Raw genomic sequence first — 24,176 nt, 5'->3', positions numbered from 1 at the left:
TAGCTACAATATAAATAATAATTATATTCTAGCTATCTTAGGATTTATTTTTATTTTACAGGCAACTTTCAATTTATTTTAACTAGGTACAATAGCTATTAAATAGTTATTAACTATTTAATCGATACCTAGCTAAAATAAACTGAAATTTACCTGTAAAATAAATCCTAACCTAAGTTATAATTACACCTAACACTACACTATACTTTAATAAATTATTCCTATTTAAAACTAAATACTTACCTGTAAAATAAACCCTAATATAGCTACAATATAAATAATAATTATATTGTAGCTATCTTAGGATTTATATTTATTTTACAGGTAACTTTGTATTTATTTTAGCTAGTTAGAATAGTTATTAAGGGCTCGATTTATCAAACTTTGTTCAAGATCGCCGTTCCATTCTCCGTCAAGTACTCTGCATATCGCCATCGGATAGGCGCACATGTGCGCCATTATTTATCATAAAAGGGGTCGTATTTCTACGTTACTTTCCAAAGGCGAGATGTGGCGTGATATTGATAAATCTCGCCGTTATTCATATATTTGCGCCATATTTATTATTAAAAATGTGTTAAATTAAAGCGCATATGAGAAATAAATGTGAATTCTCATTGATTACTTTTTAATTTGTATTGTTCAGTTATCAATGTTACAAATTCGATGTGTGCTTTTCAATAAACACAAACTTTATTTATATTTCCGATAATCGCTAACAATGTTTTAAAAATTTGAATATAATAATTGTGATCATATTATCACATTCTCTCACATATAAATCTTTGAAGGGATAGAAGTTAAATGGTAAGATTAAAATTTAATGTTGAAAATAACACAATTTTTTGATATCTACTTTATTATTTGTTGTATCAATGTTTATATTATTTAAGAAAGCACATCAAGATCTCATTTCAAATTGTATTACAAATTATATCTTTGTATTAACTTTTGAACTACTTACCTAAACATGAGTTTATGTATTTCAAAGATATAACCCAACTCTTTGATCTAACCCAACTCTTATATTTATATCCGCCTCCCCCCTCAGCATTAATATAGGTTTTTTTTTTTTTTTTTTAAATAAAATAATTCAATGTTTTGGATTAAATAAACACACACACACCTTTAAATTGTAAAATATATGGATTTATTGAAAACCAAAATAAATGTTATTTTCATATCATAAGAATTTTTTTTATTTAAAAATGAAAAGAAATAATGTTTTGCTTTATTGTTCCTAATTAAAACGATTGATATTTTTCTCTTAAGTTTTGCACTTTTATGTATGTCCTCATCAAATTATTTTCAACTTCCAGCAGGGTATCCAAAATTTATTTTTTGTTGATAGTTATTTCTTGATCTTCAGGCACTATACCAATGAGAAATAGAAAAATAGTTATGTCATGAATTGAATACATTTCAGTTCAGTATTACAAGATAAATAGTGTTTTATCTAATGCTAACAAGAAACACAGACAAAAGACTAATATCTTGTTAGAAGGTTTTATCTACACCTCTGTTGTTATTTAAAAGCATGTCATCTTGATAATACTGTGTACACGCACATGCATCTTTTGTTCCACACAATACTGAAAGCTAAAGATTGTTATGATACAAAAGAACTCACTCCAATCATAAAATTCCGTTACATTGGATGAATTAGATTGCAGTTCTTCTTCATGTTCAAGGTTCTGTCCTTCATCTTGAATAGCTGAAAGACATACAAAATAATTATAACAGGAATACTTATGTAATAGAACAATGCTGATTGAAATCCATATCTCTTTTCAATAATTATTCACTAAAACAAAAGTTCTATTTTAGTACAAATAATGACATATAAGGAGTGACTGAATAGACATATGAACCTACATATATTATTGTCTTGTTGTTGCTCGCTATTTGGTGAATCTTGATTCATATTATTATTTTCCTCTTCAACAATTATATCTTCAATGGCATTTTGGTTTGTATCTTCTTTAATCATGTCTATAATTAATATGATTATAGTCATTAAATAGAATAATTGTATTTATTTTTTAAGATATATGTGAATTAAATCTACCTTCATTGTCAGATTCATCATCAATGATGGGCATTGGCCTTCTGCGACGTTGTCGCCTCTTTTTTTTTTTTCCCTTTTTGAAAAAATTTTGAACATATAAATGTTAATATCAATGATGAGTTATCTTAATATTAAACATTTTAGTAACTATATTCATACCTGTTGTAATTATAGCCTCAGACTCCAGAAAAACAATCGGTAGTGGATCACAATCAGCTTCTGGACTGGATGGATTCCATTTTATTGGGCGCAGATAACGGGGCCTTTTTCTATTTTTGACTGTAAAAAATTGAAATACAATTGTATTTATATTGGTAATCGATTTTACAGTACAACATCAGACTGAAACAATTACATTGTTAATACTGTTTCACAAACCGCAATAAAGCTGAAATGGATATTTAATTTGCAATTATATTTTTGTACAAAGTTCAAGATTATGTAAACAAAGTAACAACTAATGACAGATTACAATAGAGTTACAAAATTGATACACAACTATTACATAAATACTTACATTTCATAACATAGCTTCTTATTAGGGTCCTTAATTTAGATTGTCTCCGGATTGGATCATTATAACGCTTCAGGCACTGTTTTCTAGTCCTATTATGGCCAGACAGACGTCTGACCCGTCGCACCATCTCTGCTAAAATTGGATTTCTTTTATCCTGTTCCAATGTGAATATCCCCTTCCTTTTTTTCGGAAAATACTTTTCCATTGTATAGGTGATTATCAGTAATTCACCAATGGAAAACATCTTGGAACGATTCATCTTCAAATGTATGTATGTATCTCTCTAACCATAAAACTCCACCCAATAACGGAACTAATTGTTATTGTAATTGCGCATTAAAATATACCCATTTTAAAAATGATTTATGTTTAAAAGAAATAAGTAATTGAGTAGAAACTTATTTATTGATCAATATTAAAGAAAAAATATTAAACTAGTGACATCTTTTTGTATAAATATAGATTACATGTAAGTTGTTACAAAGTGCGCAATAACGTGCACTATATTTCTACAGTCGATACAAGATAACTGGCAATTGTTACAATGCGCAATAACTGTGACGATATTTCTACAGTCGATAAATTTTTTTTCATAGGTTAAATTTATTTTTAGGGCTATGTTCGTTGTTACCCCAATTGATACATACAAATAGTTTCGAATTTTAAAAAAGAATGTATATAAAAATAAAGACACATCAATTTGAAAAAAATACACATTTGACCAATAGGAATAAAGTAAATTCTAATTGTGCAATCAAATTACAGTTACTAATTTTATTTAAATTATTCAGTAATCTATTCATATAACGCCCCATTTCTGTAACGTTCTGGAACAAAAGTTGTTAGTGATAATTGTTCATTACTTTATTCTGACTTCGAACGAAGACACTATTCTTATTAGCGCCATTTTTTTATCTAAATTTGCGATGGCTACTGGACTAGCTGGAAAGACGAAAAGTGGCCGAAGTGTGATGTTTAGTCATCGACAGAACTGTATTTTAGTTGAAGTTGTCATCGAACATTAGGATGTTATTATCGGATATCAAGCAAAATCTGTCAACCCTCAAAGAAAAAAGGCTATTTGGGAACAAATTAGTCGTGCTGTGTCAGCAGAGGGTAGTTTTCCGAAAGACGTCAGGGCCTGTCAGAAGCGGGTGAATGATATTCGTAAGAATATTAAAAGAAAAGTATGTAAGGAAAAGCAGTTATCAAAAGGAACTGGTGGAGGCCCCGCATATAGGGCAGAACTGCTCGACTATGAACAGATGCTGTATGCCAGGATGGGGGATGCTGTCGTGGTGGGACTTGATGTACCATCAGATACCATGGATTTTCGAGGTAAATATATAATTGATTGCTATTAAACGAATAGTATAGTATATTCTTAACTTATATTTCATGATTCAGACAGAGCATACCCTGGTAATAATTTTTTTATATTAATATTTTATATTTTTTTATTTTAATATGTATTTAACAAAGTTTGCTTGTAAGCTTGGAAGCAGGACCATTTTTGGATGAGGACCTGGATACCGCTTGTTAATTGGATGGCTACATTTAAAAAGAAACCAATCCTCAAGCGCTAAACAGGTGTCACACCCAAAAATGGCCACGCTTCTAAACTTAGATTTTTTTTTTTTTTAAATGAAAGATAATCCAAAAAGAAGAAAATATAAAAATTATAATAGTATTGAATTATAAAAAATTTTGGAAATTCCATGCTCTATCAGAATAATTTACACTATACTATTTCTTTAACATGTATTTTGTATATTCAGTTTTTCTATTTTTATTTTTAATTATTTTTTATTTTGTTTATATGTACTATAGAAGAACATGAACAGGCATTTGAAAATGAAATAGAAAATGCCCAGGTGGACCTACCATCTGAGTCTGAGTTGACTAGTGAACATCAACAACCCACAACATCTTCATGTGGTATACCATGCAGGGAAGAAACTACCAGTAAGTAAAAGTATATCACAAAAATGTTAATATCATTTGTATTAATGAAAAGAATGGACAATGAAATGGTATTAATATGTATTAATACGTTTCTTACTTTTCTCCTGAAAATTCTGTTTATGTAAAGATATTTAATTTAAAAACATATATATGAATATCAATGTATTTATTGCTACAGGTGTCAGGGGATTACTACAAACCATGCAGGATTCGTCAATTACATTATTTGATGGTAATTATTGACCTTTTTTTTTTTTTTTTACATTCATAGATGAAATAGAAATCACATTACAACCACTTGTGACTGACACAGTTTGTCAGGAGGATGATGATGATGAGACACAAATAGAGGGACAAACATCAACACAACTTGAAACACCACATGTAGAGGAATCAGAATGTGAGGAAGAGATTGAGGATGCAGAACAATGTCAGATAGATGAACCGGAGAGACCAAATGAAGTTGAAAGATTAACAGATATGGCATTGTCTTTCAGAAATGAACAAAATTAATTTTTTAAACAAATGATAGAATTAGAAAAGCAGAAAAATAATATACTTCGAGAACAGTTAACAGTGCAAAAGGAGTATTATCAGAAAAAGTTAGAGTTCTTGAATAGACGACATCCTGATTTATAATTCTATTCTTCATATATACCTTCAAGTTATGGGTTCTAAAATATTTAACGCACTTATAACCTTTGTTAATGTTTATTCGAGTTCACTGTTTTGATGTTAATTTTTGGTGTTTAATAAAGTTTTTTATATTATTAAATACATTTTTTTTATTCAAAGTAAATAACGAAACTTTTTTTTTTTCAAAGTATTCATTTTTTATTCAAAAATAGAAAAATATATATATGACTCTATTTTTTATATATATATATATATATATATATATATATATATATATATATATATATATATATATAAATAACACAACACAACTTTGGTAAAAAACTATATAAATTCTATTTAAAAAAAAATATATATGTATTTATATATATATATATATATATATATATATATATAGATGTATAAATAACACAACACAACTTTGATATCAAACTATGTAATTTCTCTTATATAAAAATAAAATTTTATATATATATATATATATATATATATATATATATACAATTCTATCAATTTTAATTATTAAAATAAACCAAGGTATTTGAATCCAATCAGAAAATTTCCTGAAAAAAAGAAAAAAGGTGTAATTAATAATATAGAACAAACAATATTAACATGTTAATACAATTTTATTAAGTAGACTTACATCTAAAAAATCGTTCAATAATTTCAAGACGATTTTCCACTCCAGCTCTTGTGGTATGTCTTGTGACAATTTCCTGAGGAACATAAACATCTTCTGGCACATCCTCCAGACACACCTCATCTATATTTAGTTGGGAAATAGCTATATTATGCATTATGCATGACACCAGAATTATGTCATTACATTTCTCTGGGGAATATTGTAGATCACCACCAGAACGGTCCAACACCCGAAATCTCATTTTCAGTACCCCGAATGTACGCTCAATAGCACTCCTTGTCGACCTGTGAGATTCGTTGAACTTGATTTCTGATCGTGTATGAGGTATTGGTACAGGTGTCAAGAGCCAAGGCCTACAGGGGTACCCGCTGTCACCTTCAAAAATATAATACAATTACAAATTAGCGACATGTAACAACAGGTTTATGAGGTTCAAATATGACATTTTATAAATAAATATAAAAATTTTAATATTCACCTAATAGCCAACCGTGTGGCATCTCTCCACGTTCAAATGCTGCAAATAAAGCAGACTGCTTTAATATGTGATAATCGTGGCATGACCCTGGAAAACCTGATCTTACTGCCCAAAACCGAAGGTTAGAGTCAAATACTGCTTGAACATTGAGAGAGTGGAAGTGTTTACGATTTCGATATTGCTCCTCCCTTAAAGCTGGTGGTCGAATTGCAATATGTGTGCAATCAATTGCACCTAGTACATTTGGAATGCCGGCAACTTGATAAAAACCAGATTTTACTTGGTGCCATTCATGTACATTCCTTGGCACATATATAAATTTATTTAGATGCTTCAAAATCGCTTTTAAGACAGTCCTCAAATGTCTACAAAAAGAAGGCTGACTCATGCCAACCACTGCACTGGACACAGCCTGAAAAGAGCCCGTGGCTAGGAAATGCAAAACTGCCAATAACTTGAGCATTCCAGGTATTGCCCTTGTTCTTCTAGTCTGTGGCTCTAGATCATTCTGTATTAGAACATATAGATTTTGTATGCTCTCCCTGTTTAGGTGAAATCTTTTTTTTATCTGATAATCAGATAATGCCTGTAGTCCACAACGAGGTAGAATAACTCGTGGAACTCTTTGCCGTCTACGTATTGGCAAAATCTGTTCATTTCGTCGATTTTCATGGCCCCTTGCTAAAGAAATTGCAGACAAAATCAGGAAATAATCCATCTTCTTGCGCTGAAAATATGGAGTAAATTAGATGTTCTCCTATCTCTTCATGGAGAACATTAGTAGTCGTATTAGGAGGAGAACTTTAGGCTCTCCAATGGTGCAAAATAATGATAAATATATATTTTGGAGAGAAATAGGTCGTATTCTTGAATATACACCCTGAAAAGGGCGTTTTAAAACTTTATTTTGCGCAAATGTGCGCCTAGGCGAGGGACATTGAAGGGCGAGAATTTTGCAGTAGTATTTGCACATTTTTCGGAGTATTTCTGATTGATAAATAGGAGATATATTACGACGGCATGAATTAAGGCGCACATTAAGGAGAATATGTTTGATAAATCGAGCCCTAAATAGTTATTAACTATTTAATAACTACCTAGCTAAAAGAAATACAAAATTACCTGTAAAATAAATCCTAACCTAAGTTACAATTAAACCTAATACTACACTATCATTAAATTAATTAAATAAACTACCTACAAATAACTACAATTAAATACAATTACATAAACTAACTAAAGTACAAAAAATAAAAAAAGCTAAGTTACAAAAAATAAAAAAATAAGTTACAAACATTTTACAAATATTACAACAATTTTAAGCTACTTACACCTAATCTAAGCCCCCTAATAAAATAACAACCCCCCCAAAATAAAAAAATGCCCTACCCTATTCTAAATTAAATAAAGTTCAAAGCTCTTTTACCTTACCAGCCCTTAAAAGGGCCTTTTGAGGGGGCATGCCCCAAAGTTCAGCTCTTTTGCCTGTAAAAGAAAAATACAACCCCCCCAACATTAAAACCCACCACCCACATACCCCTAATCTAACCCAAACCCTCCTTAAAATAACCTAACACTAATCCCCTGAAGATCATCCTACCTTTAGTTGTCTTCACTCAGCCGAGCCACCGATGGAACTGAAGAGGACATCCGGACCGGCAGAAGTTATCCTCCAAGGGGCGCTGAAGAAATCTTCCATCCGATGAAGTGATCCTCCAGGCGGAATTGAAGGGACGCCATCTTGAATGACGTCCCTTAAAGGAGCCTTCATTCGTTGGTAGTTCGTCGGGAAAGGAGGATGTTCCACGTCGGCGGGATGAAGATTCAAGACCCGGCTTCGACGATGACCTCGCCCGGATAGAAGACTTCTTCAGCGCCTCTTGGAAGATGACCTCACCCGGATGGAAGATTTCTTCAGCGCCGCTTGGAGGATCACTTCATCGGATGGAAGATTTCTTCAGCGCCCCTTGGAGGATAACTTCTGCCGGTCCGGATGTCCTCTTCAGTTCCATCGGTGGCTCGGCTGAGTGAAGACAACTAAAGGTAGGATGATCTTCAGGGGATTAGTGTTAGGTTATTTTAAGGGGGGTTTGGGTTAGATTAGGGGTATGTGGGTGGTGGGTTTTAATGTTGGGGGAGGGTTGTATTTTTTTTTTACAGGCAAAAGAGCTGAACTTTGGGGCATGCCCCCACAAAAGGCCCTTTTAAGGGCTGGTAAGGTAAAAGAGCTTTGAACTTTATTTAATTTAGAATAGGGTAGGGCATTTTTTTTATTTTGGGGGGGTTTGTTATTTTATTAGGGGGCTTAGATTAGGTGTAAGTAGCTTAAAATTGTTGTAATATTTGTAAAATGTTTGTAACTTATTTTTTTATTTTCTGTAACTTAGCTTTTTTTATTTTTTGTACTTTAATTAGTTTATGTAATTGTATTTAATTGTAGTTATTTGTAGCTAATTTATTTAATTAATTTAATGATAGTGTAGTATTAGGTTTAATTGTAACTTAGGTTCGGATTTATTTTACAGGTAATTTTGTATTTCTTTTAGCTAGGTAGTTATTAAATAGTTAATAACTATTTAATAACTATTCTAACTAGCTAAAATAAATACAAAGTTACCTGTAAAATAAATATAAATCCTAAGATAGCTACAATATAATTATTATTTATATTGTAGCTATATTAGGGTTTATTTTACAGGTAAGTATTTAGTTTTAAATCGGAATAATTTATTAAAGTATAGTGTAGTGTTAGGTGTAATTATAACTTAGGTTAGGATTTATTTTACAGGTAAATTTCAGTTTATTTTAGCTAGGTAAGCTATTAAATAGTTAATAACTATTTAATAGCTATTGTACCTAGTTAAAAAAATTGAAAGTTGCCTGTAAAATTAAAATAAATCCTAAGATAGCTAGAATATAATTATTATTTATATTGTAGATATATTAGGGTTTATTTTAAAGGTAAGTATTTAGTTTTAAATAGGATTAATTTAGTTAATAATAAAAATATTATTTAGATTTATTTAATTAATATTTAAGTTAGGGGGGCGTTAGGGTTAGGGTTTTTGTACTTTAATTAGTTTATGTAATTGTATTTAATTGTAGTTATTTGTAGTTAATTTATTTAATTAATTTAATGATAGTGTAGTATTAGGTTTAATTGTAACTTAGGTTCGGATTTATTTTACAGGTAATTTTGTATTTCTTTTAGCTAGGTAGTTATTAAATAGTTAATAACTATTTAATAACTATTCTAACTAGCTAAAATAAATACAAAGTTACCTGTAAAATAAATATAAATCCTAAGATAGCTACAATATAATTATTATTTATATTGTAGCTATATTAGGGTTTATTTTACAGGTAAGTATTTAGTTTTAAATCGGAATAATTTATTAAAGTATAGTGTAGTGTTAGGTGTAATTATAACTTAGGTTAGGATTTATTTTACAGGTAAATTTCAGTTTATTTTAGCTAGGTAAGCTATTAAATAGTTAATAACTATTTAATAGCTATTGTACCTAGTTAAAATAAATTGAAAGTTGCCTGTAAAATTAAAATAAATCCTAAGATAGCTAGAATATAATTATTATTTATATTGTAGATATATTAGGGTTTATTTTAAAGGTAAGTATTTAGTTTTAAATAGGATTAATTTAGTTAATAATAAAAATATTATTTAGATTTATTTAATTAATATTTAAGTTAGGGGGGCGTTAGGGTTAGACTTAGGTTTAGGGGTTAATAATTTTATTACAGTGGCGGCGGCGTAGTGGGGGGCAGGATAGGGGTTAATAAATTTATTATAGGTGGCGACGGTGTAGGGGGGGCAGAATAGGGGTTAATACATTTATTATAGGTGGCGACGGTGTAGGGGGGGCAGATTAGGGGTTAATACATTTATTATAGGTGGCGACGGTGTAGGGGGGGCAGGATAGGGGTTAATACATTTAATATAGGTTGCGGCGGGTTCAGGGAGCGGCGGTTTAGGGGTTAATACATTTATTATAGTTGCGGTGGGCTCCGGGAGCGGCGGTTTAGGGGTTAATATGTATAGAGTAGCTTGCGGTGGGCTCCGGGAGCGGCGGTTTAGGGGGTAATAACTTTATTTAGTTGCGGCGTTGTAGGGGGGACAGATTAGTGGTGTTTAGACTCGGGGTACATGTTAGGGTGTTAGGTGTAGACATCTCCCATAGAAATCAATGGTATGTCTGTCAGCAGCGAACTTGTACTTTCGCTATGGTCAGACTCCCATTGATTCCTATGGGATCCACCGCCTCCAGGGGCGGCGGATTGAAAACCAGGTACGCTGGGCCGTAAAAGTGCCGAGCGTACCTGCTAGTCATTTGATAACTAGCAAAAGTAGTGAGAATGTGCCGCACTTGTGTGCGGAACATCTGGAGTGACGTAAGAATCGATCTGTGTCGGACTGAGTCCGGCGGATCGAAGCTTACGTTACAAAATTCTACTTTTGCCGGTCTCGAGCCTTTGATAACTAAGGCAAATCAGCCTCGCCACAAATACGCTGCGGAATTCCAGCATATTTGAGGTTGACGGCTTGATAACTACCCCCCTATGACTTTTACACAATATTCCCTTTTCCTTCCCTAACTGATCCCCTGATCTGTAGCTTCTCAGTAAACCCCAGCTTGAAGGACACAAGCTTCTTTTGTTACTCAAATCCTATTGCAACAAACAGTCCAAGGGTAGGTAGGAAGCAACAGTAGCACAGCCAGGGTGGGAGCTGGAATTTCAGCTGCATTGAGTAAAGCATAATTAGTTGATTATAATTGATCAATAACAAAAAAAAATGTTCTATTGTATTTTATTTTCACCTTATAAAATATAATGTTCTGATGATCCCTTTTATAGCTGTTTTGCTTAGAGCTCCATGTTATGAGAACCTATTTTAATAATTCCTAATAAGTTTATTACTGAAATTATATATATAACAATTATGACTTGTAGGCAAATATTTTTCACGTATTTGTTTTATTTTTTTAATTTAATATGAATAGTTTGTATTCATATTAAGACAGTCAGGTGGAGCGTGAGTTTAATTGGAGGCCAGAGAGCATAGTTGGCTGGGCTGGAGGGGGCGTGGCTGGGCTGGAAGGGGCGTGACTGGGATGGAGGGGGCGTGGCTGGGCCGGTCTATACAATTTTCCAGGGCTGGTCTGATTTCCCAGTCCGGCCCTGGTTGCGGCACGATGGGGGTGACACCATCAGAGGAGATTAATTCCTGCTTGATGGTGTCAAGGACCACCAACATCTTCTCATGGACCACTGGTTGGCGACCGCTGATCTAGAACAATGTCTTCATAGTGCAATATTGATTTTATTTTCTTTGAATAAATATTTTTGGTCAGATTACAAGTGGAGTGGTATTTAACCCCTTAAAGGGACATGAAACCCATATTTTTTCTCTTGTGATTCAGACAGAAAATACAATTTTAAACAACTTTCTAATTTACTTCAATTATCTAATTTGTTTCATTCTCTTGGTATCAATTGTTGAAGAAGCAGCAATGCACTAATGGTTCCTAACTGAACTCATGGGTGAGCCAATCACAATCGATATATATATTCAGCCACCAATCAACAGCTAGAACCTAGACTATCTGCTGCTCCTGAGCTTGCCTAGATAAACCTTTCAGTAAAGGATAACAAGAGAAGGATGCAAATTAAATAATAGTAGTAAATTGTAAAGTTGTTTAAAATTGTATTTTCAATCTGAATCATGAAAGAAAAAAATTGGGTTTCATGTCCCTTTAAGGACCAGGCACTTCAGACAAAAACTTCCCCAAAAGACCAGAGTATTTTAAGTAATTTTGCCATCACTACATTTAGACAGAAATAGAGCCTTTTTTATATTTACCTATCAAAACTATAATTTTTTGTTTTTTAGTAGACAACCCAAAGTATTGATCTGAGCCCATTTTGGTATATTACATGCCAACATTTCACTGCCAAATGCGATCAAATAAAAAAAATCGTTAACTTTTTCACAATTTTAGGTTTCTCACTGAAATGATTTACAAACAGCTTGTGCAATCATGGCACAAATGGTTGTAAATGCTTCTCTGGGATCCCCTTTGTTCAGAAATAGCAGACATATATGGCTTTGGCATTGGTTTTAGGTAATTAGAAGGCTGCTAAATGCCGCTGCTCGCGACACTTGTATTATACCCCGCAGTGAAGGGGTTAATTAGGTAGCTTGTAGTGTTAATTTTAGCTTTAGTGTAGAGATCAGCCTCCCACCTGACACACCCCACCCCCTGATCCCTCCCTGAACCCTCTCAAACTGCTCTCTTCCCTCCCCCACCCCTCAAAGGTCACCCCCATCTTAAGTACTGTCAGAAAGTCAGTAGAAAAATAAAAGTTTTTTTTTGCAGCGTAGTATCACCCTTTACCTCCCAACTGCCCTGATCCCCCCCAAACAGCTCTCTAACCCTTCCCCCTCTACCTATTAGCAGCCATCTTAGCTACTGGCAGCTGTCTGCCAGTACCCAGTTTTCAGCAAAATATGCAAACATTTTTAAAGTTCTTTTTATAATACTAGTTTTTCTGTAGTGTAGCTGCCCCCCTCAATACCCAAACCCCCCTCCCAGATCCCTTTTTTTCTAGCATACCCCTCATATGATCCCCTCATTGCCCTTCCTACCTCCTCCCTCCTTCCCCTTCAATCACACAGCTGAATTTTTTTTCCCAAGTAGCGTGGTCAAGCGGTCCCACCCAGTCCCGCCTCCTCCAGTGATCAGACGCCCACCCACCTCCCTTCTTATGCTCCCACCCACCAATGATCGCTCCCACCGCTGTCCGCAGAGAGGGCCACAGACTGCATAGGTAACTCTGCAACTCTATTTCTGCAGTGCCCCACTCGTGGGGCATGCAGAAATAGCGCAATCTCGCAATTTTGAGTGAAATCGCGGCAGAGAGAAGCCCAGGACTGCAGCGAAGTACAGGGTACATCGCTAGTCCTTAAGGGCATAACTAACAGCATCGTACAGGGTATGGCGCTGGTCGTTAAGGGGTTAATGCACTCGTTTAGGCGTTAACTCCACTAAAAGTAAGCTTTTTGCACATGTCGGGTAGTGCTCGTATTACAAGTTGAAAGAAAACTTCATGATAACGTATTCGCCCATAGAAATCAATGGAGCAAAAAAAATGGAACAAAAAACCTGATTGCATATTCTCATGTGTGCTAAGCCAACATCAAAATATAAATATTTGACATTCCAGTGGTCTTCACATAGCAGGATATGTTCAATTTATTCATAAATATATTTATATATATATATATATAAACAAAGATGTGTATAGGAAAGGCGCTGGAAAATACCTAGAAAATGATAGGTGATAAGTGTGGCTGCAGCCCTAGAAATCCTATCAAAAGTGAGCAGTGTCCCTATAGACTATTCACCTGATAGATAGATTATGATCAATAAATAGATGGAAAAGGGGAAAAAAACAACAAGGGGGAATGTTTCTAGTGGCGCAACACTAATTGTATGGAATGAGAAATATATTTTTAGAAATTATTACACTTCTAACAGAACAGTGTCAGTGGTACCAGTTATTGATGTATATAATACCTTGATAAAAGAACAAAAATAACCATACAAAAATAACCATATATATAGTATGCACTGTACTAGAGCAGATATATGGAAAATGGATGTATTGTATACTCAAAGCAGATAAGACTGTAAAATATCAATAACTATATATATATAGTCACTCATACATTGTAACATGCAATACCAATGCAGTATTATGCGAACATAAAAATAATATGACAATAGGTTAAAATATTCAAACATATAGCATACAAGACAATATAGCATACAAAACAATATATACAATATAAACAATATATACAAGATGAAGTATATATGTCTATAATAGAATGGGATACAGCATTGCATGATTTCTCGATAATTCTTATTAAAATCCTCATCAAGTATAGAGAATTCAAATAACAAAAATTAAAGGTGGAGAAGTGGTAAATAATATAATGATATCAGATTGAGAGTCTCAAAAACAGAACAAGAAATTGTTACACTTAAAACTGATAAATTAAAGAGAGACCTAGAGGACTATAAAAATGACGCTCAAATCTAAAGATACCTCAAATTAAGTATTTATAATTATTATCAAATATTTGCACAGAATAAATGACAAGGTACACAGAAATTAAAAATGTATATATACAAAGTTTAATATATGAAACAACAATATAAAACTAAAGCTAAAAATAGGGATGTCTCCCTTGTATCAGAGCAAGAGTAAATGTAGACTAGAATTCAAACTTCATATTATGTGACTTAAATCTGGACACAAAGTATCTTCTTTCCACGGCTTCTTGCTGAATGAACGTTCCTTTAAATGACGTCATCCAAGATGTCGTCCCTTCAATTCCGATTGGCTGATAGAATTCTATCAGCCAATCGTAATTAAGGTAGAAAAAATCCTATTGGCTGATGCAATCAGCCAATAGGTTTGAACTGGCATTCTATTGGCTGATTGCATCAGCCAATAGGATTTTTTCTACCTTAATTCCGATTGGCTGATAGAATTCTATCAGCCAATCAGAATTGAAGGGATGCCATCTTAGATGATGTCATTTAAAGGAACCTTCATTCTGTGTTTAGCCGTTGGAAGAAGAGGATGCTCCGCGTCAGATGTCTTGAAGATGAATCCGCTCCGTGCCGGATGGATGAAGATAGAAGATGCCGTCTGGATGAAGACTTCTGCCCATCTAGAGGACCACTTCTGCCCGGTTGGATGAAGACTTCTGCCCATCTGGAGGACCACTTCTGCATGGTTGGGTGAAGACGTCTCCCGGAAAGGTGATCTTCAAGGGGTTAGTGTTAGTTTTTTTTTAAGGGGGGCATTGGGTGGGTTTTAGAATAGGGTTGGTTGTGTGGGTGGTGGGTTTTAATGTTGGGGGGGTATTTGTACTTTTTTTTTACAGGTAAAAGAGCTGAATACTTTGGGGCAATGCCCCACAAAAGGCCCTTTTAAGGGCTATTTCTAATTTAGTGTAGGGTAGGGCTTTTTTATTTTGGGGGGCTTTTTTATTTTGTAAGGGGGATTAGAGTAGGTGCAATTAGTTTAAAAATCTTGTAATTTTTTTATTATTTTCTGTAATTTAGTGGGGGTTTTTTTCGTACTTTAGATAATTTTATTTAATTGTAATTAATTGTATTTAATTTAGGTAATTAATTTTATTGTAGTGTAGTGTTAGGTGTAGTTGTAACTTAGGTTAGGTTTTATTTTACAGGTAAATTTGTATTTATTTTAGCTAGGTAGTTATTAAATAGTTAATAACTATTTAATAACTATTCTACCTAGTTAAAATAAATACAAAGTTGTCTGTAAAATAAAAATAAACCCTAAGCTAGCTACAATGTAACTATTAGTTATATTGTAGCTAGTTTAGGGTTTATTTTATAGGTAAGTATTTAGTTTTAAATAGGAATTATTTAGTTAATTGTAGTAATTGTATTTAGATTTATTGTAATTATATTTAAGTTAGGGGGTGTTAGGGTTAGACTTAGGTTTAGGGGTTAATAAATGTATTATAGTGGCGGCGACGTTGGGGGCGGTAGATTAGGCGTTAATAAATGTAGGTAGATTGTGGCAACATAGGGGGCGGCAGATTAGGGGTTAATAAATAAAATGTAGTTGTCGGCGATGTTGGGGGAGGCAGATTAGGGGTTCATAAGTATAATGTAGGTGGCGGCGGTGTCCAGAGCGGCAGATTAGTGGTCAATAATATAATGCAGGTGTCGGCGATGTCGGGGCGGCAGATTAGGGGTTAATAAGTGTAATATTAGGGGTGTTCAGACTCTGGGTTCATGTTAGGGTGTTAGGTGTAGACATATATTTTATTTCCCCATAGGAATCAATGGGGCTGCGTTAGGAGCTTTACGCTGCTTTTTTGCAGGTGTTGGTTTTTTTTTCAGCTGGCTCTCCCCCATTGATTGCTATGGGGAAATCGTGCACAAGCACGTTTTACCAGCTCACCGCTAACGTAAGCAGCGCTGGTATTGAGGTGAGATGTGGAGCTAAATTTTGCTCTACGCTCACTTTTTTGCGGCTAACGTCGGGTTTGTAAAAACCCGTAATACCAGCACTGTCTGCAAGTGAGCAGTGAGCATAAACTGCTCATTAGCACCGCACAGCCTCTAACGCAAAACTCGTAATCTAGGCGTTAATTTGAAAAGATTTTTTGCCAAGAATCCAAATATGTATAAAAAAGGGAATAAGGAAAATGACAACCACAATAGATGGGATAAAGGAGATGTAGAAACCCTAAGAATACTAAACCAATTAGACCCCTCTGCAGAAAATTGTGCTCCACAAAATATAAGTTGAGATTAATGATCTATTGGATTTGAGCACACATGAAATAGAGAATGAGATTCAACATAGCAATTTCAAACGCCCCTCCTCCTTCAATTCAATTCACATACAAGGTGAATACATCCCAGTTTTTAATTGCATTCTAACTGAGAAGTTCAACAATTATTTTGAGTCAGGGTCTAGTAATAAGAAATTCAAATTTAGAAATAATCTAAATAGAAATGAAAGAAAATCCCTTAATAAACTGAAAAAATGACCATCAGTTGGTCATTAGATAAGCGGATAAGGGAGGAGGAATTATTGTCCAAAACAGAGATGATTATTTGTGTGAGGCCAATCGGTTATTAAATGACCCCATTACCTATGCTAATCTTCGAGGGGATCCTACCCTAGAATATAACAAAAATTTGTTAAAAATACTCACAGAAGCAAAGAATGAAGGCATTTTAAAACAATGATGAATTTGTATTTATCTATAATCCATATCCGAAAATACCAATCTTCTATCATATTCCGAAAATCCACAAAGACCCTCTCAACCCTCCTGGCCGGCCGATTATTTCTGGCATCGCCTCCATCACGAGCAATCTATCCACATATGAAGACTCTTACATGCAACCGATGGTTAAACATATTAAATCTTATTTAAAAGACACTTTAGATGTTATTACAAAATTAGAAGGTATGCAGTGGAAAAAGGAATATATGTGGATGACGTGCAACGTTGCGACGTTATATACTAACATTCCCCATGGGAAAGGTATTTAGTCATTAAAACTCATGGGGAGTGAGAGCAGTATGTCTGAAAAACACTGAATTTTTGGAGGATGGTATTAGATTTATTCTAAATAATAATTATTTCTGTTTTGAAAAAACTTATTATAAGCAAATACAGGGGACTGCCATGGGCACTTCCATGGCACCCTCATATGCTAATATCTATATGGCAATTTTTGAAAATCAAATGGTAGAGCAAAATAATCCTTATGCTAGTAATATCGTTAAATATTTTAGATATATTGACAATATTATAATTAAATGGCAAGGTGATTCCATCAAAGCCCAAGATTTTGTCAGATATATAAGTAACAATCAGTTTAACCTTACATTTACGGAAAAAAATTCTAAAGATAGAATAAAGTTTTTAAATTTTGAATTGTTTGTTTGTCAAATTCAGTCATGGTGAAAGATTACAGAAAGCCTACTGATAGCAATGGCTTTCTGAATGCCAAGAGTGGGCATTTAAGAAATTGGAAGCAGAACATTCCATATGTACTATTTAAGCAGAATTTGGCAGAACTTTTCTAAGTTAGAAGATTACCACAAAGAAGCAGAAGTGCTTCAAAATACATTTTTGGAAAAGGGAAATGATAGAGAACTAGTTACTCAGGCAAGAGAGATGAATGCAAGCTGCAAACGTGGTGACTTACTTCAACCCCATAAAGAAAGGGAAATAAAAAGAGGGGATAACGACAATACGGTTACGTTCATCACTGCATATAGTGAAGGAGTGGGGTTTATTAAAAGGACCCTTCAAAAACATTAGGGGATTCTAAAAGCAGACCCTTTATTGAGAGATGTCATCAAAGAGAAACCCAATGTAGTATTTAAAAGAAATTGAAACCTTAAAAACATCTTAGCTCCCTCCAAACTAAAGTAATTGCTATGACTAATGTAAATAGGCCAGGTACTTTGGATCAATGGGTCACAGGGAAACCAGGACATTCAAATGTGGCCGCAGCAATTGATGCATGTGTGTCTATTTATGGAACCGGGACTCTATCATGAATTGGAATAACACCAAGAGCGTGCCTATTAAAGCGAGAGGTACGTGTTATTCCACATTTGTCATCTACGGTTTAACCTGTGCCTGTGGGAAAAAAAATGTATATAGGTAGATCTAAGAGGAAGAGAGGAACTGTCAGCTAGCGCAGTTCTTTTGTCTAGTGATGTGTGTACATATGTATTTATGTGTTTATATGTGTGTATATATGTATATATATGTCTGTAAATACATATATACACATATAAATACATAAATACATCTGTACACACACACATATATATACATACACACACACATATATATACATACACACACATATATATACATACACACACACATACACATATATATACATACACACACATATACATCTTTAGATATGTATATGTGTTTCTATGTTAAAGCCCTTTGCCTGCCTTATTTTTTCACTAGAGACCTCCTATTTTTGAGCCCTTTTTTGTACAATATTGTTTTTGAATCATTTTTATTAGATGATATTATTATGAGTGTAACTGTACTTTGTATTGTATATTTTATTTTTATGTGTTTCGTGGAACTTTTTTGTTTTGCGAAACAGTTAACCAGAGCTTAAATTGTGATCATATTTACTTTAAACTTGTAATATGATCGGTAAACCCGATGAGTGCAAACACCTGCGATAAATCCCTTTTTGAAATTTTATATGTAATGTTTGTTTAAATTATTAAACTTAATCAAAGTGGAAAAAAATAGTTCTTTGCTATCAATCTCAACATGTATTACCTGTTAAACTGCCTTACATAGAGACTATGCTGCTTATTAATGTCTTTTTAGTCCTTGCTTAACATAAAAAGGTAACCAAATAATTTCACATGAGCACGCACATAAACTGACTTCATATGACTAGCAAAATAATAACTGGGAAACACCCAAGAAATACTCTATTATTAATTTAATTACACATAATTATCATTATTCCTGATTGTGTAATAACTGCCTGCTATGTTGTAAATCATGACAAACAAACCTAGGAGGATCCTTGCAAATACGTTTTCTATTTGATGTCGTACTGATATATAAATGCACCTCAGATTCTCTCCCACTAGATAATACTGCAGACCTGACTGTGGTAATTCAGCCATTTGTAACACAAGGTAAGTTGTTTTTTTTCCTTTGTTATGTGCATCCACTTTGTGGAACCATCCTTTCATATGAACAGTTGTAAAACATGTTTATTCTATACAAAGATAATTATTATTAAGTCTTAAGTATCATATGGGGTATACATACAAAATATTTTTATGTATAAAATGAATATTTAAAAATACATTTACATACTGTAAAATTAAAATAGGCCTAATGATTTTTGTTTTGGAATTATTTCTCAGAAAGATGAAAATATTGCTAGCAAAACATATATGATTCAAAGTGAATAAACTAACTTGAAACAGAGATAGACAGATAGATAGATAGATAGATAGATAGATAGATAGATAGATGATAGATAGATAGATAGATAGATAGATAGATAGATAGATAGATAGATAGATAGATAGATAGATAGATAGATAGATACAGTAGATGATAGATAGATAGATAGATGGATGGATAGATAGACTGACAGATAGATGATAGATAGATAGATAGATAGATACATAATAGATATATGATAGATAGACAGTCAGAAAGACAGATAGATAGATAGATAGATAGATAGATAGATAGATAGACAGACAGATAAATAGATAGAAAGAAAGAAAGAAAAATGATAAAGAAAGAAAAAATATAGAGACAGATAGATACATAGATAGATAGATAGATAGATAGACAGACATACAGATAGATAGATAGATAGATAGATAGATAGATAGATAGATAGATAGATAGATAGATAGATAGATAGATAGATAGATAGATAGATTATAGATTATATCCACACAAATCTGCAGACTTTGTTTAAGGTTATACTAGCAGACTACAAACAAGTTGCTACAAACAATGAAACTATGATCTTTTTGTGTTTTAAAAAAGTGAAAATTTGACATTTTTCAGTTTTTTTCCATCAGAAGGTTTTCAGACAAAGCAGTTAGATTTCATGGAGTTGTTTATTCATAGCTTTATTTAATGAAAGATACAGCAACAAGAACTATTGTATATGTCACTCATTATCCCTCCCTAGCATTGCCAAGAGGACCCTTATAACACACATGTGTCAGTGTATAATTTTGTTAGTCTGCACAGCTGCAGTTTTCATTGCTAGATCAAGTTATGTTGCTTTAGAGTTTATAATGATTTTTACAGTTTTAAAAAAAGAATATTTTTTGGGATAATACAAAAACTTGCACATTTTAGCTTATGCAGGATGACTGTTTGTGTGAATGGTTTATATAGGGAAAGCTCTCGGTTTCAGTACTAAACACAGTAGAACAGCATAATCTGTAAATGCATAATAAAAAGACAATGTAAAAGTACTTAGTTTGAAATTTAAATGCATAGTAGATTTATTTCTGACAAATTTTAAAGTTAGTTCTATTTCCCCTCCCACTGCATCATGTGATAGCCATAATCCAATCACAAAATGTATATGCATATATTTTGTGAATATTGAACATGCTCAGTAGGAGCTGAATTGAAAAGTTGTTTACAATTGACTGCTCTATTTGAATAATGAATTTGATTTCAGTGTCCCTTTAACGACTAGGCTGCAAATGATTGAAAACATTTTTATTCTTAAAATCCTGATTGGCTTATTTGAATACAGCATGTGGTGGGTTGTGTTTGGCTAATGAAAAAAAATTGCAGCAAAAAAAGGTGTTATTTTGTTAGGAAATTATTTTCCCTCGATATGTTTTTGGTTTTTTTTTTTTTTCAAAACATCAGAAATGACTTGAAATGACAGGATGTTTAGTGTACCTTTAAATGAGATTTGTTTAATGGGGTCAAAACATAACATCAATTTTGATTTCTATCTAAGAATTGCTGATTAATTCAGTACTTTAGATTATTTTAAATATTCCTTAGCAATAATTACAAAAATACTTTCTTAAATGGTGTTATTGGTAAAACTTAATTTTTTTTCTAAATTATTTTTATAGAAACAATTAACCATGCAGATCTTTGTAAAAACACTCACTGGCAAGACCATTACCCTAGAGGTGGAGTCCAGTGACACTATTGAGAATGTTAAATGCAAAATCCAAGATAAAGAAGGCATCCCACCGGACCAGCAGAGGTTAATCTTTGCAGGAAAGCAGCTGGAAGATGGACGGTCTCTTTGTGACTACAATATTCAGAAGGAATCAACGCTACACCTTGTTCTTCGACTGAGAGGTGGTATGCAGATCTTTGTAAAAACCCTAACTGGCAAGACCATCACCCTAGAAGTAGAAGCCAGTGACACCATTGATAATGTTAAATGCAAAATCCAAGACAAAGAAGGCATTCCACCAGATCAGCAAAGGTTGATATTTGCTGGAAAGCAGTTGGAAGATGGTCGTACACTTTCTGACTACAACATCCAGAAAGAATCCACCCTGCACCTTGTACTCCGACTAAGAGGTGGTATGCAGATATTTGTAAAAACACTAACTGGCAAGACCATCACACTAGAGGTAGAGCCCAATGACACTATTGATAATGTTAAATGTAAAATCCAAGATAAAGAAGGCATCCCACCAGATCAACAAAGGTTAATCTTTGCAGGAAAGCAGTTGGAAGATGGACGCACCCTTTCTGACTACAACATCCAGAAAGAATCCACCCTGCACCTTGTACTTCGTCTGAGAGGTGGTATGCAGATCTTTGTGAAAACACTGACTGGCAAGACCATCACCCTAGAGGTAGAAGCCAGTGACACTATTGATAATTGTAAAAGCAAAATCCAAGATAAAGAAGGCATCCCACCTGATCAACAAAGGTTAATCTTTGCAGGAAAGCAGTTGGAAGATGGACGCACCCTTTCTGACTACAACATCCAGAAAGAATCCACCCTGCACCTTGTACTTCGTCTGAGAGGTGGTATGCAGATCTTTGTAAAAACCCTGACTGGCAAGACCATCACCCTAGAGGTAGAAGCCAGTGACACTATTGATAATGTTAAATGTAAAATCCAAGATAAAGAAGGCATCCCACCAGATCAACAAAGGTTAATCTTTGCAGGAAAGCAGTTGGAAGATGGACGCACCCTTTCGGACTACAACATCCAGAAAGAATCCACCCTGCACCTTGTACTTCGTCTGAGAGGTGGTATGCAGATCTTTGTGAAAACACTGACTGGCAAGACCATCACCCTAGAGGTAGAAGCCAGTGACACTATTGATAATGTTAAATGTAAAATCCAAGATAAAGAAGGCATCCCACCAGATCAACAAAGGTTAATCTTTGCAGGAAAGCAGTTGGAAGATGGGCGCACCCTTTCTGACTACAACATCCAGAAAGAATCCACCCTGCACCTTGTACTTCGTCTGAGAGGTGGTGTGTAGGTCTTTGGGAAATCCCTGACTGGCAAGACCATCACACTAGAGGTAGAACCCAGTGACACTATTGATAATGTTAAATGTAAAATCCAAGATAAAGAAGGCATCCCACCAGATCAGCAAAGGTTAATCTTTGCAGGAAAGCAGTTGGAAGATGGACGCACCCTTTCTGACTACAACATCCAGAAAGAATCCACCCTGCACCTTCGTCTGAGAGGTGGTATGTAGGTCTTTGGGAAATCCCTAACAGCCACAACAGTAAATTAGAAACTAAGAATTTTGTCAGTACAAAAAATGTTATATGCAAAATTTAAAATAAAGAAGATGATCCACCAGACCATAAGATGGATCTTTACTGGGAAGCAACATGAAGATGGCCACACCCTTTTGGAATGTAACATCCAGACAAATGCAAACTTCATCTTGTACTTTGGTTTAGTGGGGAACTACTAAAGAGTCATTACTGATTGGACATCAATAAAATAAAATATCTGTGAAGTTATATCATATATAATAAATAATTTTAGTGTGTCATCTAAACCATTACTAAAAGTTTGATAAATAAATGGGTATTTAAAAAAAAAAAAAAACCTTGAATGAATCTATACAGTGACAATACATTGTTGTCCAGTAACTGTTAAAAAACGTACACATGTTTATCTTTAGGGTCTATTTGCATGAGGTTTTAAAATTTAATACTTTCCCAATCTATAAGAAAACAGCTTTTGAATTGTTTTCTAATATTTTTTTCACTTCACACATAGGTTTAACCAGATTACCACTAAGGGCTCCATGTATGAAGCAGCGAGAACTGCTCCAGGGCCCTTGCGGAGCAGATTCGCATATAGGAGCCTGCTTCCCGCAATGTAAGAAGCAGCTGTCATTAGACCGCTGCTTCTTACACCCTATGCCACCGCTGAGGTGGCAAGGGAAAATCACAGACAGCCCTTTTAGTCGTGCGATTGGTCACACGAATGAAGGGACGGTCATTAAACATTGAGTGTCTAATGATACATAAGGGAAAGCGGACTAACAGATCTGCTGCCTGTATGTGGCGAAGGCGGGCGGACAGCTTCACAAGTCTGCCCACCTCTTAGTACATGGGGCCCTAAAACTACTCAGCAATAGAAGTCCAATTTTTCAGAAAACACATTTCACAAAGATAACAAAGCCTCCTTCAAAAATAAATGTATGTATGGTGAATTACCAAGCCCTTAACATTACACTAGAGCAATATCATATTTCTTCTAGCATA

General features: G+C 33.9%; 1 protein-coding gene across 1 annotated transcript; it reads left to right on the top strand.

Moving 5' to 3' along the window:
* Positions 1-19,542: 19,542 nt before the first annotated feature.
* UBB (ubiquitin B) lies at positions 19,543-23,461 on the top strand. The gene is made up of 2 exons (XM_053706105.1): positions 19,543-19,600; positions 21,542-23,461. Exon 2 carries the CDS (start codon positions 21,554-21,556, stop codon positions 22,925-22,927), a length of 1,374 nt encoding a protein of 457 aa, XP_053562080.1. The 5' UTR covers positions 19,543-19,600; positions 21,542-21,553; the 3' UTR covers positions 22,928-23,461.
* The last annotated feature ends 715 nt before the right edge of the window (positions 23,462-24,176 follow it).

The sequence above is a fragment of the Bombina bombina genome, chromosome 3, assembly GCF_027579735.1.
Source record: "Bombina bombina isolate aBomBom1 chromosome 3, aBomBom1.pri, whole genome shotgun sequence".
Lineage (NCBI taxonomy): Eukaryota > Metazoa > Chordata > Amphibia > Anura > Bombinatoridae > Bombina > Bombina bombina.
The sequence above is the reverse complement of the archived record's forward strand: the minus strand, read 5'-3'. Positions and strand labels throughout refer to the sequence as shown.